Source organism: Diabrotica undecimpunctata, chromosome 5 (assembly GCF_040954645.1).
Source record: "Diabrotica undecimpunctata isolate CICGRU chromosome 5, icDiaUnde3, whole genome shotgun sequence".
Lineage (NCBI taxonomy): Eukaryota > Metazoa > Arthropoda > Insecta > Coleoptera > Chrysomelidae > Diabrotica > Diabrotica undecimpunctata.
The window spans coordinates 128,709,864-128,732,418 of record NC_092807.1 but is presented as its reverse complement, the minus strand read 5'-3'; the positions used below and the strand labels follow the sequence as shown (position 1 = coordinate 128,732,418).

General features: G+C 34.8%; 1 protein-coding gene across 1 annotated transcript in view; it reads right to left on the bottom strand.

The window, feature by feature from the left end:
* The window catches only part of Rim (Rab3 interacting molecule), a 295,789-nt gene that overhangs the window by 215,951 nt on the left and 57,283 nt on the right, over positions 1 to 22,555 (bottom strand). Inside the window, exons 3-4 of the mRNA XM_072532709.1 lie at positions 14,564 to 14,901; positions 1,244 to 1,461 (exon numbers count right to left, since the gene is read on the bottom strand). Coding sequence (XP_072388810.1) covers positions 1,244 to 1,461; positions 14,564 to 14,901 — 556 coding nt within the window. The remainder of the gene's footprint in view (positions 1 to 1,243; positions 1,462 to 14,563; positions 14,902 to 22,555) is intronic.

Here is a 22,555-nt window from a genome sequence, read left to right as displayed (position 1 = left end):
ATTACGCGCCTCACTATTAAGCGTCAAGAAAAGTCATGCTTCTCCGCCTCATAAAGTAATATACTATTTTGCTACTATAATCCCAAAAAAGAAAAATAAGAACTTCAAAGAACAATACTCTTCGGAATCAGATGCCGATTATTCCATTCACGATAGTAGTGCTGAGTATGACTTTTTTTTCGAAGAGGAGGTTCATGTCCAAGAAGAAGAGTTTGATAACTTACTGTAAGGCACTAAATCAATAATGATACCAAATGACTATGGAGTAGTTAAGGATTAAGGAAAAAAGTTATTTACATCGTTATGTAGTTATGATTATTGCCGTCTATCTAGAAGATTGTGATGCAGTATTTTACAGACCTTCACCAAATACTTACAAGTTTGCAGAAACAAATGAAGAGTCTTTCATTGATGATAAGGATATACTTTTAAGATTGTCGAAGCGTGCTGCAATGAATTCTTCAAGATTTCATAATGCGATTTTTTCTGACTAGATTTACTATATACTAAAATAGGTACTATTTACTTTTAAAGATTTTTTTTTATAAGGAGAATTATTGTATGCATCTCTGAACTTTTACTACGATAAGGGTAAAAATCGCGGGGGCTTACCCCATTTTAAGGGGCAAATCCCAGCAAATGTTTTTTTGCATAAAAGTCTAATTTTGTGGAAAACTAATAGTCAGATACAGCATATACTTATAAACAATGTTAAATAATAAATTACCCAGATATTTTCATATTAATTTTTAAAAAATACTTATCCTTTTTTTTTCTCTCTACATTGAAAATAGTAAAAATTGTAGGGCTTTACTCCCACCTACCCTATCATTTGTTTATACGCAATGTTTTTTTTTTTTTAATTTCCGTGTAAAGAAGATAAAGATACATGTAGTATCTTGACGATCTTACATTCTAATAGCTTTTTTTTAAACAAGTATTTACATGTTACAATTTTAAAAACTTGTTTTAAATATTTTTCTTAGGAAGCTAGAAAGTCATTAACTTATGAACTAATCCAAATATTTTATACAAGTTTTATATATACAGTAGAACAAATTTACATCAACTTAAGTACTCACTTTAATCACAACATTCGTTATTTTGCGTGTAGAAATTTACTAAAACATCTACAAATGGAGAATAAAAGAACAATTTTTTCTAAAGTTATGGGAGCAACAACCTCAAAGAGTCGAAATCTATTCTAAACTACCCTAAATAGAAACTACCAAGTGTGTCTTACCTTTCTCGCTATCTCTTTCATCACTACCGTATTCTGGAGTGGACTTCAGATCTTCTTCTGAACTGGAATAATTATGAAGTTGCACTTGGGGTGGAGCGTGTTGTTGATGCTTTTTTGTCGAACCGCTTCGCTTGTGTTTTTTATTGGCACTCGCCATCGGTTGGACCCTTTGTTGGGAATGCTCCATTTGAACGGGTTCAGCCTCTTGTTCTGGATATCTGAAAAAATAATTTAAGCGAATCAGAAATTGGTTTAATATGAAATTTAAGAATTATTTTTAAAACAACATTTTACAAATAATACACGCAAAACTGTGTTATAAGGATATGGCCAGGATTATTAAGTCGTTCTTAAATAATGGCGAGATTTATGATATCCTCATCCACATCATCCTCACAACGCTTTCTCGCTCTTCCAATAGCTCTCTTCCTCTGAATTCTTGCATTTAACCTTCTGTCGGGCGCGGTCTTTAGACCGAAAGAAATGGGCGCGTTGGGCCAAATTAAAAACAACTTATTTTAATACTATGCATTTAATATATATGTCATCCATGTACATACATAGCAAACATAAAAAACTTAAAAATACATTCGAATACAAATCATTAAAGCATAAGGTAACTAACTAACTTTTTCTGAAGTTCTGAAAAGTTCTGAAGTAGTACTCCTAAAAAAGCATAAAGTTCTGTATTAGACCCTGCCCTCATTTATGTCATCTTGTGGTATTTCTGTAAATATCTGACTGCAAATATTACAAAAGCTGTCTATGTGAATCAGACAAATGGGTTTCTTACATTTTTTTGCAGTTATACTTAGTCAAACGTCTTTGTCCAATGCATGTATGACATCTCTTGCTTTTTCCGACATGTGTATTTTTTGTTTTCTGTTCTCCTTGTTGTAATGGAGCAAATTCTTTTAGACTTGTTGCTGGCCGATATGAATTCCTGATGTTTCTGAACTTCGTTGAACAATATGACCTAAACCTAATACATGTAACAAATCTTTCAAAAATTTTTTTCTTCGAATAACATTTTGATCATCGGCAAAATATATTACCTCAGCATTGATTCCACTAATATTGAGCATAACGAAAAATACCACCATGGGCCAACGACGAACATTTCTAGCTACGTTGTATAATGCACACAATTTATCTATTGTGTCAACTCTACTTTTAGTGCGATTCTAAAAGGTGATAATAGATGGCTTCCTTTTATCTCCTGTTTCTAGATCAATAGAGGACTCTTTATGTAGATTTGAAGCCAAAATTACACATTTTCCTTTTCTGGGAACATAAGAAACCAAAGTGCACCTATTTTTGAAGGCAAGTAAGCTACTATTATTAGCTTTAGTCTTATTTGGAAGGAATTCAGGTGGAATTTCGACTTTATTTCTTTTTTCAACGTGCCAACGTAAAAAAGGTTTTTACGTCGTAACTCATCTATCAATGGAATACTGGTGAACCAGTTATCAGCAGTAACATTTGGTCCTGTCTGATAAATGGGTTGGCAAAGTCGCAGAATAACATCCGAAGGTGAATTGCTCAATCGAATTGGGCCTTCAGGCTGTAATCCTGCATATACAGGGTGTCCAGAAACTTTCCTGACAAACGAAGACCGAAGATTCCTCAGATAATTTAAAAACAATTTAACCCAATTCATTTAGTCTGAAACTGCTTCCTAAGGGAGCTAGATCTAGTTTTTTTAAATTCCTCGAGAACGCCTTTATTTAGAAAAAGAAAACTGGTACGATTATTTATCTACCAGAGTTAAATCAATTACATTAATTTCTAATTTCTAGTACCGGTCATAGGCGTCCGTTTTGGGTAGGGTAATGGTAAGTGGTTAGCCTTATTTCTTTCCATATCTCTAATTGCTTTTTCTATTTCTTCTCCGGTTATGGGGGGTAATATTTCAGAGTTTACATTCATTATTTTCTTTTTCAGGTTTTGTTGAGTTGTATCAGGACTGTTTTTAGAGCTGTAGAGGTCACTATAATATTCCCTTGTTATCTTAGATATTTAGGTTCTGCTTTTTTCTATTACACCTTGTTTATTTTCCATCTCTATGATTTTATTTCTTCCTAGGTGGGACTTGATAGATCTTAAGTTTCTGTTTTCTTCTATAATCTTCTCGATTCGTTCTTCTTGATGTCGTTTGAGATCTTGTTTTATATGTCTTCTTATTTCTGTATTAAGGGTTTTGTATTCAGTTGTATTTCTTTTATTTTCTTGTAGTAGGCTTTTCCGTTGTTGTAGCATGTCTAAAGATATGGCACTTAGTTTTGATTTTTTGTCTGATTTTGCTGGTGCTACTTCTAGTGCTAGTCTTTAGAAGTTCTTCAGTGATGGCTTTGTTTAGTTGATCTAGATTTAGTTCTGTTAGCTTTAGTTCTTCAGCTGTTCTTAATTTGTTTTGGTATTATTCTTTATTCTCCTTTAATTTTTCTGGGTGGATTTTTTTCTTAGAGAGCACATATTGTATATATTCCTGTGACGTCTTTGAAAATGTTCTTTTTGTTTGTTAATATATGTATATATATATATATATATATATATATATATATATATATATATATATATATATATATATATATACATATTGTTACGATAAATTCTGACCCTAAACTGTAAATATTATGACTAATTCTTTTTTTTTGTAGTTATTTGAGAGTGCGACGATCTCTCAGCGAAGACCGCAGACTGGTTTTTTTGGTCCCGCTTGGAAGTTTCGAGTCGTGGAAATGACTCATCATATTCAAGATTCCGAGGGGGAAGCCGATGATAGTACACCATAACCGGCTGGCGTCTTTCGAAGGTGACCACGACGTAGATGAATAAGTGGAAGTAAACCAAGTCCAAGATGTGTCTGACCTCACGTTTGAGGAATTCATGGGTGCCTATGGAGGTACCGGTAAAGCAAGACATGGTGTTACCACTGAAGAAAAGCAAGATCTACTCACGCTCCCCGATGACTACTCGCTGGCCCTTACCATCCCGGCCAGTATCAAAGACGCACCAGGGTTGGCATCCGTTTTTCGAAGGAAGTTTGGTCGAGTTGCAGAACTTCAATGCCAAGTGCCAGCTCCCGGTAAAACCCTGAAACTCCAAGATGCATCACGTTACCTTTTCTACCTGGTAACAAAAGACACTGCCCGTGCCAACCTACCTACCGAGATGTATGGGAAGCCTTACTTCAATTGAGAGAGCACGTACTAGAGTCCGACGTGCAAAAGTTAGCCATGCCAAAGTTGTAGTGCCGCCAATTAGATTGGAGGGTTATCCGAAATATGGTGGAGGAGATCTTTAAAGACACCGAAGTCTAGGTGTTAGTCTGTTGCAATCCGCATAGTTACTGGTGCGGAGAGAAAACCGTCCCTTGTCATTTTTATACAACTGGAAGTTGTAAAAGAGGGTCCAGTTGCCGATACCAGCATACCGTTCCGGTTCCGGTCCCGACAAGGTTCCAGGAGGAACCATCTTTTAAGAAGGGTGCAATGTTACGATAAATTCTGACCCTAGACTGTAAATATTATGACTAATTCTTTTTTGTTGTAGATATTTGAGAGTGCGACGATCTCTCAGCGAAGACCGCAGACTGGTTTTTTTGGTCCCGCTTGGAAGTTTCGAGTCGTGGAAATGACTCATCATAGGCCTTTCGCCAAAACAGCAGTCTATTCGATGAGTTTCGAGAAACAGCTGTTTTCATTCTCGAATAACAGGACTCTATATTTATAGAGGAATTTTGTTATGAAGAAGGCAGTTAATATCTGAAGACCCGCGCCCGCGATTTTAATTGTTACGTTCGCCTATATAAATTATGTATTATTCGTTAAATAAATTGATATAAATTATCGTGCTTTTTAATGAATTAAGATAAAAACAATATAATAAATTAATAAAGACATTATAAATTAAATAAAGACATAGCAGTTAAATAAATTCACAACAATATATATACGAATATATTGGTTACCCTTTTCTCCAAACAATAAACTTCTTTGGCTTTATTAAACCATTACGTTTATATTTACCGACTATATTTACCGCTCATAAATGTTTGATTATCTCTAGATTATCAGCGTATTATAATGTATTTATGATTAATTTTCTTGTTATTACATTCGTAAAACTTTACACCTATGTTGCTTTTCCGCTATTTGAATTAAATACTAGTTTATCTGGTATCTTTGTTACCTCTAACGGATTAAGCCTAATAAGTCATAAACACGGTTACTTGCGTGATACCGATAACCAAATTTTGTATTATGAGGGCCTGCTTAAGTCGGTGATAAACTAAATCAAAATAACATGTTTTATATATTTTATTAGAGTCCACTATAACCTAAAAAATATTCGAGTGGATAAAAGTATTAAATCGTTTAAAAGTCTAGTTACAACAAAATGGTTTTTTGTCATTTTTTTCATTGAATTATTGAATATTTTTTGATAGTAAACCACAAATAATTGTAACTAAATTTACATATATGGTTGGCTATTCAAAACAGTTCACCTTAATATTTAACAATATTCATTAAATTTTGTGATAATCCTAAAACATGTCGATTTTTATTCCAAAGTGAACATCTTTTAACGAATTAGATATCTGTTATTTGTCAACCATCTTGCTTTCAGTACCACAAAAATTTTAATTTTAAAAAAGGGCTATAATATGTATGGCACATTACTAAAAAGGTATTTAGCTGGAGAATTTTGGCACACATGATTTTTTCCAAATGATTGTTACATATTAAAGGATTTTAATGCCTCAAATTATCTCAAAGGTATATTCTTCTTCTTAGAGTGCCGTCTTCCTACGGAGGTTAGCAATCATAATGGCTATTTTTATTTTTGAACTTGCTGCTCTAAACAAATCAATCGATCTGCATTGATACCAATCACGTAGATTCTTCCACGATGAGTTCTGCCTTCGGCCAACAGATCTTCTTCCTTGAATCTTTCCCTGTATTATGAGTCTCAAAATTTCATATTTTGGTCCCCTCATCGCCTAGGTATTCCAGTTTTCTGGTTTGTATAGTGGTGATTAGTTCTGTTTCTTTACAACCCTCTCCAGTACTTCTTTATTTGTTCCGGATTTGAACCAGAGTTCGAAAGCCTCGATTCCTTTTAAATTGCATTTTTTTAATGTCCAAGTCTCAGCTCCATATAATAATATTGAAAATATATACCAGCGAATGATACGTAGTCTGATCTCCAAATTTAGATTTTTGCACGTTAGGAGTGGCTTCATTCGTATAAATGCTGATCTGGCAATCTCTATTCGCCTGTTTATTTCTGCAGTATGATCATTGGTTTCATTGATCAAAGTTCCCAAGTACTGATATTCTTCTACTTGTTCTATTACGTTACCATTGATTGTCAATACGTGATGTATATTTTGTGGTCTTTTTGTAATTAGCATGTACTTTGTTTTTTTAGCGTTTATAGTAATTCCCATCTCAGCACTATTCATACTTAAACTTTCGATAAGATGTTGTCGATCTTCTATTCTCGTTGCTATGATCACAGTGTCGTCTGCATGTCGTAAGTTGTTAATTAATTTTCCGTTAACGCTAACTCCGGCTTTGGTATTATTGAGTGTGTTTTGGAAAATTTCTTCAGAATATAAGTTAGACAAAAGTGGCGATAAAACACATCCCTGTCTAACTCCTCTACAGACCTTCATTTCTTCTGAGTGGTGCCCATCAATTTGAAGTATGGCACTTTGGTTCCAATATAATGTTTGCACTATATTTATGATTTTACTGTCAATGTGCTTGTTCATAAGTATTGATATTAGTTTTTTATGTCTTACTTTACTCTAAAAAGAAAGACGATGCTGAAAACGCAGAAAATCAAGAACAAACACAAAATAGGAATGGAGAACAATCAGAGCCTCCCTCATACAGCGAAGTATCGGCGACCATAAACAGATTAAAGACAAGAAAAGCAGCAGGACCAGACGACATTATAAATGAGTTCTTCAAGAAAGGGGGAGATGAACTAGCCCACAGAATCCACAACCTAATAGAACGAATATAAGATGAAGAACGCATGCCGAACGACTGGAATTGTGGTCTGATAACACCAATCCCTAAAAAAGGCGACAAGACGAAATGTACTAACTACAGGGGAATCACGTTATTAAATACAATGTACAAAATATTAACTAATTTGATCAGACAAAGAATAGAAAAAGAAACAAGAACAAAAATAGGTGAATACCAACATGTATTCAGAGAAGGTAAGTCAACAATAGATGCAATACACATTGTAACGCAAATTGACGAAAAAAGTTATGAGCACGGAATAGATCTACATATACTGTTTATTGACTACAAGCAAGCTTTTGACAGTGTAATAAGGGAGGAGCTAATTAAGGATATGAATCAATTAGGCATCTAAGAAAAACTAATACGTCTCACAAAAATGAGGATGAAGGAATCCAAGGCACGAATCTTAACAAGGGAAGGCCCGTCAGATGAAGTACAAATGGAGGTAGGTGTCAGACAGGGAGACTCCCTGTCAACAACATTATTTACCATTGCCATAGAGGGGGCAGTAAGAGCAGCCAAAATTATGGGAACGATTATCGAATCTTCAGCCCAACTGATAGCGTATGCAGACGATATTGCACTGGTTACTAGAGATTTAAAAACCATGCAGAACATAATATTAATACTAGATAAAGAAGCAAAGAAGAGAGGGCTAGTAATAAACCAAAGCAAAACGAAATACCTCAAGTGTTCAAGAGAGAATACGAACTTAGAGAAAGAAATTAAGCTTGGTGCATATACATTTGAAAGAGTACATCGTTTCAAATACCTGGGAGTGATGGTGAATGACAGAAATGATAGAACGGATGAAATAAATAAACGCATCCTACTGAGTAATAAAACCTACTGAAACTACCAAAAATTCCTGAAAGAAAAGGACATTAGTAAGAAAACCAAATTAAAAATTTACAAGACTGCAATCAGGCCAGTGTTCACCTATGGTGCAGAGACGATGTGCCTAACACAAAAAGATGAAATGAGGTTGGAAATCTTAGAGAGAAAGATAATTTAACGAACAATGGGACCGGTGAGGATAAGTGAAGGCGAATTTAGAAGATTAACCAATGAAGAAATTAAAGAAGTCATCGAGGGTGAAGACATAATCAAGTTCGTGAAGACGCAAAGGCTCAGGTGGCTGGGACATACATAAAGAGCTAACCCAGACTCTACGCTAAAGCGAATAACTGGATGGAGACCAACAACAAAGAGACCAAAGGGGAGACCCAAAACAAGATGGAGAGATCAAGTCTTAGGAGACATAAAGAAGCTGAGAATCTACAATTGGAAGGAGCGCTGTAAGGACCGGAAAGAATGGAGGAAAATTGTAGACAGGGCCAAGTCACACACGCTGCTATAATAATAAAAAAAACAACAGCGGACTGATTCTCCGCAATAAATGAATCAGAGAGCCCAAAAGGGCGGCAAACACTCCGCCAGGAGTGAATAAGCCATGATGATGATGATGTCTTACTTTATCGAAAGCTTTTTCGTAGTCAACAAAGCACAAGTGTAGATCAACGTTTACATCCCGACATCGCTGAATCAATATGTTGATGGCAAATAGTCCTTCTCGAGTGCCCCTTCCATTTCGGAACCCGAACTGCGTCTCGCTAATATCCTCCTCTAGCCTTTCGTATATTCTCTTATGTATTACCTTCAGCAGTACTTGTCACTAATGGTACATATTTAGTTCTCTGTATTGAGATTTCTTAGTATTTAGGGCGTAATAGGTAAGTTTATAGCGCACCCCTAGTAAAGTATAGGCACAACTCAAAAAAGTAAAATGTTGGGAAATCGCATTTAAAGTTTTGCGTGACTAGGATTTTTAAGAAAATGCCCTATAACATAACGCCTGTGTATTATATTATTCTGAAAATGTTTAAACTAAAACCGTAGATGATGTATTAAATGTTTTTAAAGTAATAAAAATAATAATATTTTTTACAAAAAAAAATAATTTAATACCCTTGTCCAAATAAGCCGTTATATTACTATATGTTTCGGATAGATATTGGTCTATATCAAATTTGGTCGATGTATGATAACCTGGTAGTCTTACTTTGGTGTCATATTTCATAATAATGCATTATAATATGAAAGAAATAATGTTAAATATATCGAAAAACATGAATTTTCACCATTTGGACGTTGCATAATTGCTTGAAGATCATAACAAACGCATAAATTATACTCATCAACGTTTTTTTGGTATCTATTTTTTTCTAATCAACTCAATTTCTTTTCTTCCAAACGATTTTTATATTTTTCTGTAATAATACCTTTTTGACTCCCTGATGAATTGCTAAACTGCAAACACAGATAACACTGATCTTTTTTGCCCTGAAAAAATCCTAAATTAAATTTAGTTGTAAATACTTCATAAAAAGTGTGGTAGAGCTTACTTTCTTGTCCTTTATGTCTCTGTATTTCTGTAAAATTTCTATAAAAATTACCGAATACTTTTACCGCTACTAATGTAGTCCCGGGTGGTGGCTGCTCTTAAATAATGAGAGTCTAATTACTATTTAAATGGGAATAAGCCACAATTAAAGGTTAAAGTACGTTTATTGGCGTTTCAATTTCCACTTCGGAAATCGTTCTCAAAATACAAACATTAGTTTGTATTTTGAGAATTAAGCCACAATTAAACCTTTAATTGTGGCTTATTCCTATTTAAATAGTAATTACTTTTAAATGCCACAAGAAAATAGCTTCAGAACAATAATGAGAGTCTATTCGAGGGATTGAGTTTATAAATTCTGTAATATCACTTACCGCTTGCTGCATACAGTTTTATGACTTCCATGCTTTCCTCCATTATCATTACCGACGTAGCCATCAGTATTTTTACTCTTCTGCACAGCTGTTTGAACATTCTTTCTGTAATATTAAATGTGTTGGTAAAAAATGTTTTACATACCCTTATTTTCTCATTTCCATAATTCAAAGAGAAAGCATTATTTGGTTGTCTTGGTTGCTCAGCGTTTGTATATTTATACCTAGGTGTAACTGAAGCCATACTAGATAATATAAACATTCGCTGTACTTGTATATCTCCTAATTTTTAAAACGAATTGAAATGTTGCAATCTTTGGTTTTCATCCATTCTTTCGCCGCATTTCAGTCTTCATTTTTGTGAACATGGGGGTTTCATTTTCCTTGCTGCAACATATGTATTTGTATTGATAGATCTGTAGCTTCCACCGTAAGTTGCGTTGAATCTTCTGAACATTCTGTTTTCACTTAGTTGGATCAGCTTTGCCTTTTCTTGATCCAACTACACTAACTGTAGTAGATGTTTCAACATTATCCTCATTGGAACTTATTGATGTTATACTTGGCGAACTGCGTCTACTCTTCGATACATTGTTATATGTAAGATCGTAATCACTAAGGTCTACGTCACTTTCTCCTAATTATTTGGATATCATCATCATCATCATCATCAATCAGCCCTGAGTTGTCCATTATTGAACATAGGCCTCCTCTAGACTTTTCCATCTGCTTCTGTTCTGCGCCTCTGCTATCCAATTGGTCACGATTCTTTTGAGGTCGTCGGTCCATCGCGTTGGGGGTCTTCCTCGGCTTCGCTTGTCAGCCCGTGGTCTCCACTCAAGCAATTTTTTTGTCCAACTGTCGTCTTTCATTCTTGCAACATGTCCTGCCCATCTCCATTTTTGCCTTGTAATATGTTCGATAATGTCTTCCACTCCGGTTCGTCTACGAACTTCCTCGTTTCTTATTCTATTTCTTAAGCTTATTCCAAGCATTGATCTCTCCATCTTTCGTTGTGTCCTTCTCAATTTTTCGGCTGATGTTTTTGTGAGAGTTAAGGTTTCTGCTCCGTATGTGAGGACTGGTAGAACGCACTGGTTAAAAGCTTTTCTTTTTAAATGGATCGGTATATTTGTTTTAAATACGTCTCTTATTTTTCCGAATGCAGCCCAACCCAGACTTAATCTTCTGAGTAGCTCGCATGTTTGGTTATCTCGCGTTAACCTTATTTCGTGACCCAAATACACATATTTTTCCACAAGTTCTATGTGCGACTTTTCGATTTCTATTAGCTCATTGGGGACGAGATTGGTCATCATTTTTGTTTTTCCATAGTTTATTTTTAAACCGACTTTCTGGGTTACTTGCTGTAGTTGTTGTAGCATAACTCTGGCTTCTCCTAAGTTGTCTGTTATGAGAACAATATCATCGGCATATCTGAGATGATTGAATATCTTTCCATTGATGCCAATACCCTTTGATTCCCAATCTAGCCGTTTAAATGCGTACTCCATAACTGTTATAAATAGTTTTGGCGACAAGGTATCTCCCTGCCGCACCCCTCTGCCAATTTTTATCTTCTCAGTCATGCAATGGAGGTTAACGGTTGTTGTCGCATTTTCGTATATATTTCGAATAATATTTGCATACCTGTGATCTATTCTGCATTCTGATAGTGCTTTTAAGATAGCAACTGTTTCGACTGTGTCAAATCCTTTGTGGAAGTCGACAAAGATAAGAGCAAGGGGTCTGTTATATTCGATAGACTTTTCAACTAGAGTTTTAAGGCATTGCAAATGGTCGTTTGTTTCGTGTCCCGCTCGAAATCCTGCCTGTTCTTCTGATTGATAGAAATCGAGTTTTGCTTCTAATTTGTTTGTCAGTATTCGAGTAAAGAGCTTGTATAGGTGGTTAAGCAAACTAAATGGCCTATAATTTTCGAGATCTGATTTATCCCCTTTTTTGTGAAGAAGGATTGTAACCGAATTCTTCCATTTACTTGGAATGTTTCCACTATGCAGACATAGATTAAAAAGTGTTTGGATTCGGGACATCAAAAGTGGACCTCCTAGTTTAATTGTCTCAATGACTACACCATCTTCCCCCGGAGCTCTATTATTTTTCATATTTTTGAGGGCATGTTGAATTTCCTCTCGTGATATATCTGGTATATCCTCCGATCCTACATTATGTACCTTTTGTATTGGTTGTTCGATGAGCTCTGGAATAACTTGAATTTTATATAATGTTTCATAGAAACTTTCCACTATATGTAATATGCTTGGTTTATCTGAGATAATATTTCCATTTTTGTCTTTAAGTTGGAAGATTTCTTTTTTGCCATTTTCCATTTTTCTCCTCAATGCTTTCATGCTTTTGTTGTCTTCTATAGTTTTTATAATTTTCTCGTTGTTGCATTTTCTAATATCCCGTCTGATAGCTTTAGAGATTTCTTTATTAATGCTGTTTATATCTTGCGAGTCAACATTTCCTTGACTTCTCAGCATTCTACGATCTTCCATTTTTTGTTTCGTTTCTTTACTAATTTTTTGTTCTTTTCCATGTTTAGGGCCATATTTTTCCTGAGCTTCTGTTAATGTATCTACTATTTCTTCGTTTAGGTTATTTACGTCTTCTCTTATTGTATTTCTGAGTAAGTTACTGGTGATATATTTTTCAGTCAAGTTCATTCGTTGGGCGCATCCAAGGTTTGAATGTTTTACTTTTTATCATCTTCAGTCTTTCTTGCTTAATATTGATTTCTACAGTTGCTCGGACTATTCTATGATCGCTTGCAACCAAAAATTGATTTAAGACTGTAACATCTTTGACTATATGTTTTTTGTCAGTGATGATGAAGTCGATCTCATTTTTTGTCCTACCATCGGGGCTCTTCCAAGTCCATCTTCTATGGATCTTCTTATAGAAGAAGCTATTCATTAAATATATATTGTTTTCTAATAGGAAATTTAAGAGTATTTCGCCCCTTTCGTTTCTACCTGGTGTGCCAAAATTTCCGAGAGCATTTTCAGCTGGGTCAGTGTTTATTCCTATTTTGGCATTAAAGTCGCCACATATTACCGTAAAATGTTCTTGGTCTTCTGAAACAGCTGTGTACAAGTCATCATAGAACTGTTCTATTTCTTCATCAGCGTGACTCGATGTTGGTGCATAGACTTGAATGATCTTTATGGAGTAACGGGTGTTTAGTTGTAATTTTGCAAGTATAACTCTTGTGGAAACTGCTTTTACTGATATGATATTCTCAGCTAGTTTTTTATTAATAAAGAGCCCAATGCCTCCATTCCCATCGTTTTCTCCGACATGATAGAAAATGTGACCGGATTTTAAAGTGGTTAGGCTTTCTCCTTTCCTTCTGACCTCAGCGACTCCAACAATTACCCAATTGATTTTATCAAGTTCAGATTCCATTTCTATGAATTTTTCTTCTGATAGCAGGGTTCTTGCATTGAAAGTTTCAATTTTTGGAGATATATATCTGTTAGATGGTTTTCTAAAATATGTCAAAATTTTGCCCCCCCCCCCAGAATCCGTGGGGCTGACTGATAGTCTATCAGTGTGAGATTCTGAATTTTTCTTTCTGGATTTGGATAATGTTCCGCTATTTGATTTGGTATCACCAGGTCATCTGGTTTATGTAAAATATTAATAATTTTTTGAGTTCGTGATCCCATAATTCTGCAACAATACAATAAATTGTATGTAGTTATTCACATTATGTATAAATATTTATGTGAATATTCATTACTCATGTGAATATTCATTACTTGACTTCTGTGGTTTTGTTTTTATAACACAAAGATGTAATTGAAAATACACATAGAAAATGAATAATTAATTTGTAATATACAGAACTAATTTGACAAGGGTACATATTATACCCCTAAGTTGTGTAATACAACGGCATAAAAATAAACACATCAGTTTTATAGAAAAAAAAATGTGAAACTTACCAGAGTTTTAGCACAATGCTGAATATGACAACACAACAACGGTTTGCAGTCGACGAATACTGATACGACAATGAATTAGTCGATATAGTAGTATGAGCGGGAGGAAAAATCGCATAGTTGAAAAGAGACACATATAGGTTTCTCGCGCACTATTTCATCTTTCTCGTTTTTTGTTAAGGTCATTGGATAGAGTATTATTTTTTATGTTTATATCAGACTAAAACTCAAAATTCGAAATTTTTGATTTGTGCCTTTACTTTACTAAGGGTCTGATAGGTAAATTTAAATTTTCTGCAAGTGGTAGATTTTAATACCTATACATTACTTATAAACGTCTTTAGTATTTTCCCATACTTTTTAGAAGAAAACGTAATAGACCAAAATATAATATCTCGAATATTACTAATGAAAAAATCTTGTGCTGGAATAATGCAATAATAACAAAGATTTGAAAAACGGAACGTTAAGAAAAAAAATTAGACATATTTTAAATAAATTCAAAATTAACAAATGCTTACCGTCTTGGTACAAGATGCGGATGCGTTCTCATCAGTCCTTCCAACTCTCCTTGATAAAATCGAGGATCCTCCTCGTTAAACTGTTGGTACCTTTCACAAGAAGGCGCTCTTGGTTCTTGTTCTGAATATTGTCTCCTTAACAAGCTACCTGACCTTTGAAGAGGTAGATTTTCTTTTTCGGCTGCTGAATGCGCTCGTTCTAATTTCGGCCTTTTATCAGACGGCGCCTGTTGCAGTTGAGGCAAATCAGGGTCTGCATTTGGACCACCAAACATCCACTGTCCAGTTTTGCTGAGAAGTTCTTGCTTTTTTCGACAGAGGATGCAAATCCAAACTACCTGAAATATGTAAACAAGATATGTTTTAATTTAGGATTATGATTTAATAAGTTCAATTTGTGAAATAAATCAAGATTAATATTGACATTTTTAATCAATTGAAAAGTAAATGGTCTTTAATTGTGTAAAAAAATGGGGTCGGGCTATGGAGTTGGGGTGTCTACATTGTAAAAATGACGTGCACCCTATCCTCCATGCTGTGGCATGCTGGACGAGCAATATGTATGAGCGTTGACACAAAGTGTATTAATACTCATACGCTTATGAAACGCACCTGGCGGATCATAGGACCTTCACGTTTAAATCGTTTTCAACTTGTCTTAAGTAAAATGTCTTTAATATTTCCTATCAGCCTCTCTTGGCTAACTCTTGTTTCTTCTGACCCTGAATGGCTATTAGGTTTCCAAGGGCAGACGGATCACTATATTGTTTTCTACTACATATTCTTAACTAAGGGAGGAAACCATAACAGAAAATCCTAGTCCTACTGGTAGGGATTTAGGGCGTAGAGCCTGCTCCTTTACGCCTTTAAAAATACCCACTGCAAAAAAATGATAAAATTCAACCTCGGAACAAGGACAGGAAAAAAACATAGACCACATAGCAAACGAACAGGGACTTTTGGGACCAGAAAATAACAAGCCTCAAACAACAAGACAAATGTTTTATGACCAATTACAACAAGTAGTAGATCAAGTCAGAGAGAAAATGATAATATTGGGGGATTTTAACGCTCGAATAGGCAATCAAGTAGTACCCATAATTTAACAAAATTGTAACGAGGATGATAAAAACGAAAATGAAGAACTGATGAGAAACTTCTGCACGTATAACGAACTTAGAATAAACAACACATTTTTTGACCGTAAAGACCAACACAAATATACATTTAATACATCTTTGTCGACAAAGATCTATGATAGATTATGTTATAACCAACAGAGATATACATCCATCGAAAATAATCGACGTAAGATGTCTCAGCTCAGCAGAACTCTCTTAAAGAGAACAAAGTAACGAACACTAACATATCAAAAAAGAAAACACTGTGGTTTAGAGAGGAAATGAAGACAAAATATAAAGAAAAGAAGGATTTTTTTTACAATACAGAACACAATAAACACAACAGCCATATAACCACTATAAATGTATCAAAAATAAAACTAATACTTTAGTTATCATATAACAAGGGAACAATGGCAGAGCTTCTCAAAACAGATGGAATACGACTTCTACGGAACACAAAAAGAAATATGGAGAATGATCAGAGGACAAAGAAAAGAGATAAACGAACTAATAAAAACGAAACACATTTAGAAGGAAACGTGGGTAGACTACTTTCAATCCTTATTTGCTAAAGGTGACGATAATGAACCACCAACACCAGAGGTGGCGTCAAATGAAGAAATAAATATTAAGGAGGAAGAGGTATAAAATGCATTAAGGAAATTAAAAAATTGAAAATCATCAGGAGAGGACAGAATAGCGAACGAACTCCTAAAGTACGGAGGACCAGATCTAACCAAACAACTATTGAAACTCATCCAAAAAATAATAGAACAAAACCGAATTCCTCAAGAATGGAGATCAAGCATCCCTCTCTTTAAATAGGGAGACAAAGCGGACCCAGAAAGTTCCAGAGGAATTAATTTATTAAACACAACACTAAAATTAGCAACCAAAATGATAACAAATACAATGCATGAAATTATATCACTAGCAGAAGAACAACAATGTTTTACGTCGGGAAGATCATGCACCGAAGCTATATTTATAATGAGGCAAGTGCAAGAGAAATCATTAGGATACAAAAAAACGGCATATCTATGTTTCGTGGACCTTAACAAGGTATTTGACCGATTCAAATTAAAGGATGTTATCCACTTATTGTACGCAAGAAAGATACCTCTAGGAATAATCAAAACGATCGAAAATATCTACCAAAACAACACAATAAAAGTAAAAGTGGAAGAAGAACTAACCGAACTTATTGAAGCTGGCAATGGGATAAAATAAGGAGATTCCCTAAGTCCCCTATTATTCAACCTGACTATGGATGAAATGATAAAAAAAGTAAAAAACTAAAACAGGATACCAAATGGGAAAAAAACAACTTAAAATTATCTGCTATGCAGACGACGCAATACTAATCCCTCAAAATAAAGGCGAAAGTAAAATGAAAGATCAAGTGAATAGAGTAAATAGAGCCGCAGACTGCCTGAATGAAACAATATGGAGAAATAAAAATATCGGTAAAGCCAAAATTTACAAAACAGTCATTATACCAATAATGACATATGCGGCAGAAACACGACCTGACACAGGGAGGACAAAAATGATTTTAGAAACAGCAGAGATAAAAGCGTAATGGCAAGACACTATGGGACAAAGCTAGAAGTACAGATATACGACGTAGATGCAAGGTGGAGAACATGAAGGACTGGGTAAGAAATAGAGAAGTAGAATAGAACGTCATATAAGCCGAATAACAACAAATAAAGTAGTAAAAATGGTTCCTTAATAGGAAGACGATCAGTAGGAAGACCACGAAAACGTTGTAACGACAAATACTGGAGGCACATTGAAAAACAGACAGAGTCATGTCTACATAAAAAGAGGAAGAAGAAGAAGGAATATCCACGGGTATAGAACCAAGTCAGACGAAATCTTAGCAGAAGTACAAAAAATAAAATCAGATATCACAGTTCTTACCGAAACAAAGAAAAAAAAGCAAAGGTAGCAAAAAATTAGCAGATTTTATCCATATTTATAGTGGAGTAGAGAAAGACAAAAGAGCAAAAGCGGAGGTATTAATATTGATAAAAAAGATTTCAAAGCAAACCTGAAAAGCTGGGAACAAATTATTGAGAGAATTATAAGTGTATTTGTTACGTGGAAAGGGCAAGATCTCTCGAGATCACTGGAGTATAAGCGCCATCTAAAAGTGCATCAAGAACAGATAAGCAAATGTTGTACTAAACTTTATAAAAACTTATTGAAAATATAAATCATCATCATCATTGGTGCTACAGCCCTATAATAGAGCCTCGACCTTCCCAAGTCTATTACGCTAGTCAGTTCTATCCATTGCCAACTGTTGCCAGTTTGCTGCGCCTATTTGTCTACCATCCTCATCTACACCATCCCTCCATCTGAGTTTTGGTCTACCCCTTTTTCTACTTCCCACAGGTTGTGACATAAGGATTCTTCTAGGAGGGTTGTTCTGCTGTAATCTTGCCAGATGTCCTGCCCATCTTAGTCTTCCTATTTTTATAAAGGATACTACGTCTTTACCACCAAATATATGTTTATATCTGTGATATATCTCGTAGTTGTACCTCCTTCTCCAAACACCATTTTCACAGATGCCACCAAATATTCTTCTCAGGATCCTTCGTTCAAATATAAGCAGGAGATTTTCATCTGCCTTGGAAATGGTCCATGCCTCCGACCCATATGTCAATACTGGTTGTATAAGGGTTTTGTATATGGTTATTTTTGTTTTTTGGCTTAAGTTTCTGCTTCTCATATGTCTACTCAGTCCAAAATAGCATTTGTTTGCTAGGATTATTCTTCGCTTGATTTCTTCCGTCATGACGTTCTCCTTGGTGATCAGGGAGCCTAAGTATGTGAATTTGTCCACCACTTCAAAGGTAGAATTATCAACCGTGAATTGGTGGCCGATGTTTCTGGCTCTATTGTTGGGTGTTGATGCCATTATCTTAGTTTTATTTTCATTTACTTGCAGGCCCATATTTTTTGAGGCGTGTGTCAAGGTGGTATACATTTCTTCTAGCTTGCGTGTTGTGCGGGCAACTAGATCATCATCATCTGCATCAGGCGTCAAAAGACGCTTCCTTAATAGGAAGACGATCAGTAGGAAGACCACGAAAACGTTGTAGCGACAAATTACTGGAGGCACATTGAAAAACAGATAGAGTCATGTCTACTCAAAAAAAGAAGAAGAAGGAATATCTACGGGTATAGAACCAAGTCAGACGAAATCTTAGCAGAATTACAAAAAATAAAATCAGATATCACAGTTCTTACCGAAACAAAGAAAAAAAAGCCAAGGTAGAAAAAAGTAGCAGATTTTATCCATATTTATAGTGGAGTAGAGAAAGACAAAAGAGCAAAAGCGGGGGTATTAATATTGATAAAAAAAGATTTCAAAGTAAACCTAAAAAGCTGGGAACAAATTGTTGAGAGAATTATAAGTGTATTTGTTACGTGGAAAGGGCAAGATCTCTCGAGATCACTGGAGTATAAGCGCCATCTAAAAGTGCATCAAGAAGAGATAAGCAAATTTTCTACTAAACTTTATAAAAACTTATCGAAAATATAAATACCTGCAAAGAAATTATGCTGCTGGGAGATTTTAATGCTCGAACAGGGAAAAATATATGACAACGTCGTATGTAACTACTGGAATGCTAAAATAAATGAATATGGGGAACAGTTAATCGAATTCGGCGAGCAGCACTCTCTGAAAATCCTAAACTTATTCTTCCAACATAAAATATACATTTAGTATGGGCCCACCCATAGAGAAATTGTATCATTTTTAAAACGCAAATTATTTAAAACTTCTTCATTGCTAGGGCTGAAAACCATAGGGTTCCAAGCGACATTTACAAAAATTTTCAGGAGACGAATTTTAAAGTTTGCTGTCAAATAAAACGGTTTTGACAATATTGTACTTTGTCAGATATGTTAGGTATATATTATTGTTTAAGGATTTGGTAATACAGTGATTCTTAAAACAATGCTGTCGTTGTGGTATAAAATGCAAATTTCATGGTTTTTTCAAATTGTTACACTTGTACTTGGAACCTTAGGGCACTGTAACAGCTGTACTTGGAACTTTATGTCCCTGCGACTTATGAATTAACGAAGAGTAGAAAATTAACTTTTATTTTTATAAACTGTTTCGTTTCAGAAATCAAACATTTCATGTAATTCTGATCTTCCAGTGACATCCATTTATACGTAAACTCAATATGCTCAAGCTTTTTCGCAGTCAGAGATTTGGGTTTTGTGTTATCGGCTGAAACTACTACAAAGTTAGCAGTGGAATTATTTATGGGAACCACTCTCTGTTTCTTCCTAATACTGCTGGTAACTTTACTAACATTGACTGTAGAAAATTCGGCGCTGTGATCATTCAGCTTATACTGAAAAGTAAACATGTCTCCTTGCACAAAACGTAGTTGACATACTTTAGTGTAAGGTATTTTATTATATTGGTATAATGATGCTGTTTTTTTGAAGTTTTTAAAGTGTATTGGTTTCATATTAATCACACAGAATGGCTTTCGTTTGTTGACTTTTAACAATAGTCTAATAAACGCTAGTGGTGACCAAATATACGTAACCTTCATAGCTTTTTCTATGCGGGAGTGGATATTATCGACAACCTGTATGCACGAATGACCAGGTATGGAGTATTTCATACTTGCCATTTGGATATTAGGATGTCTGTTCAGGAAGTCAGGGATTGCTATTAAAATCAGGGAGTTCCTGTTCTGAGGACCACAACTATTTGTTGTTTATTTCTGGATGTTTAAAACTACTTTCTCTAAAATTTGTATTAGGGCACTAGACAAATCATTGCCTGATCTCCCACATAATGTTTCTGGCCATACTGCACAGTAAACTTCTGAATTAACAGAACTGAGCTGTCAGATTGTATACGTTTAATTTCTGTTTGTAAAACAGTACATAGACTTCAGATTTAGGTAGATTTATGACATTTTCCAGATCAAAACATATAATGGCACAGTTTGAGTTCTCTGTTTTTTTATTATTTTCACGTTCTTGGCGCATTATTAATTTCTTTCTAATATGAGAATTATATGCCTGTTGCTCTTCTGCCTGCACCCTCTTCTCTTTTTTGGCCAATCTATAGTCTTCGCAGACGTCACACATATCCGTTTTCGGTTGCAAGAACTCTAGATTATACGCAAAATTAAAAATGTGTCTATACAACGACAGCTTTTGTGGAGGTATATTGTTTGCATTGCACATTTCAATGTACAATTCATACATTTTTTGTACGTTAAGTGTTGGGTCTAGATATCTTTTTTTTGAATCTTTCTTGAAATAATGCGCTTCTACATATGGAAAATTGAAAATTATTTTCTTTGCTTGAAATGCGATCTTTGGTCCCTTTCCCTCTTTTATCAGAGTGTAGTGTACCCGAATCACTCTTCTGTAAATGCACAGTATATATGGGCTTTTTCTGAAAGATATTCAGAACCGGAGCTACAATAATCCTCCCAAGATTTATTTTCGGACACAGAGGACATTGTAAACAAGAAAATGATAATTTTAACTGATAAAACTCACATGTAACTTTCACCAATACACTCACTATAGTACATGGAACCATATGGTTCTAACTTTAAACCATTTCGTGCGCTTGGAACTAGATTTCATTGTTGATTGTGGCGCTATCTGTCAACGAATCGCAGAACTTTCAATACCATTCTATGCAGAATTTAAAAAACAATAGATTTCTGTTAAAAAACGAGTTTTGTACAAACTCTCGCTTGGAACCCTATGGTTCTCAGCCCTCGTGATAGATATACCTTCTATTGAATCCGAGGGCGCTTCTTTAAATACCGCTTCACTCTAGACATTGAAGAGCAGTGGTGACAGCACGCAACCCTGGTGGACTCCTCTTGCTATTATTATACACATATATGCTGAATATATAATAAGAAAACTACTAGACAAATGGGACTGCGGAAACACTATAGGAGGCAGAAAAATCAGCAGCTTGCGATATGAAGATGACACACTTATACTAGCAGCGAATGATGTCGAAATGAGTATTATCATTGAACGGCTAAGCCGGATAAGTGAAGAATTCAAACTTAGATTAACACCGGAAAAACAAAAATAATGATCGTACACAGAGCAAATGATAATTTACCGCACATACACCAAGTGGCAAATTTCAAAGTGGTACACTTGGGCTCCCTGATAACCAACAATGCCGATTGCTCCTCAGAAATCAAGCAAAGACTAGCAATAGCCCGAACCGCAACAGCTAAATTGATTAAAATATAGAAAGACCCAACAATAACAAGGAATACTAAGCTCAGGTTGGTCAATACCCTTATTTTTTACTTATATATAAGTATATATATATATATAAGTATATATAAGTATATATAAGTAAAGCCCTTATATTTAAATTTACTTCGGCCACTTAGCTACAAGAACGAGGACCATGGGTCTTTATATTGGGTGTCTTCTCTCATGATGTCATCAATTATGGTTAGGAATATTAAATATTCCTCTCTGTCTCACCTTCGCATTAGTATCACATCTGTACTTTCACATAATGTAGGTATTCATCATTTTTTTGTTGTTACTAAGACATCCAAGCATTTTGTATGTACATTAGCAATGTTGAAATGCCGTTCACGTTCAATATTATTTATATTTTAATTTTATTAAACATCTAATAATAACGTGCATATTATAAATGGCACTACATGTGGATAAATTCTAATAAACAGAACAAACAAATCCATCATTTAATTAAATTTATTCTTCCCTACAGCTCCGTCATAATTGATAGCGAACGTGCGTCATCCCGATGTATATTTGTGAGTGAAATTGAGACGTATAGTTGTTTATTATT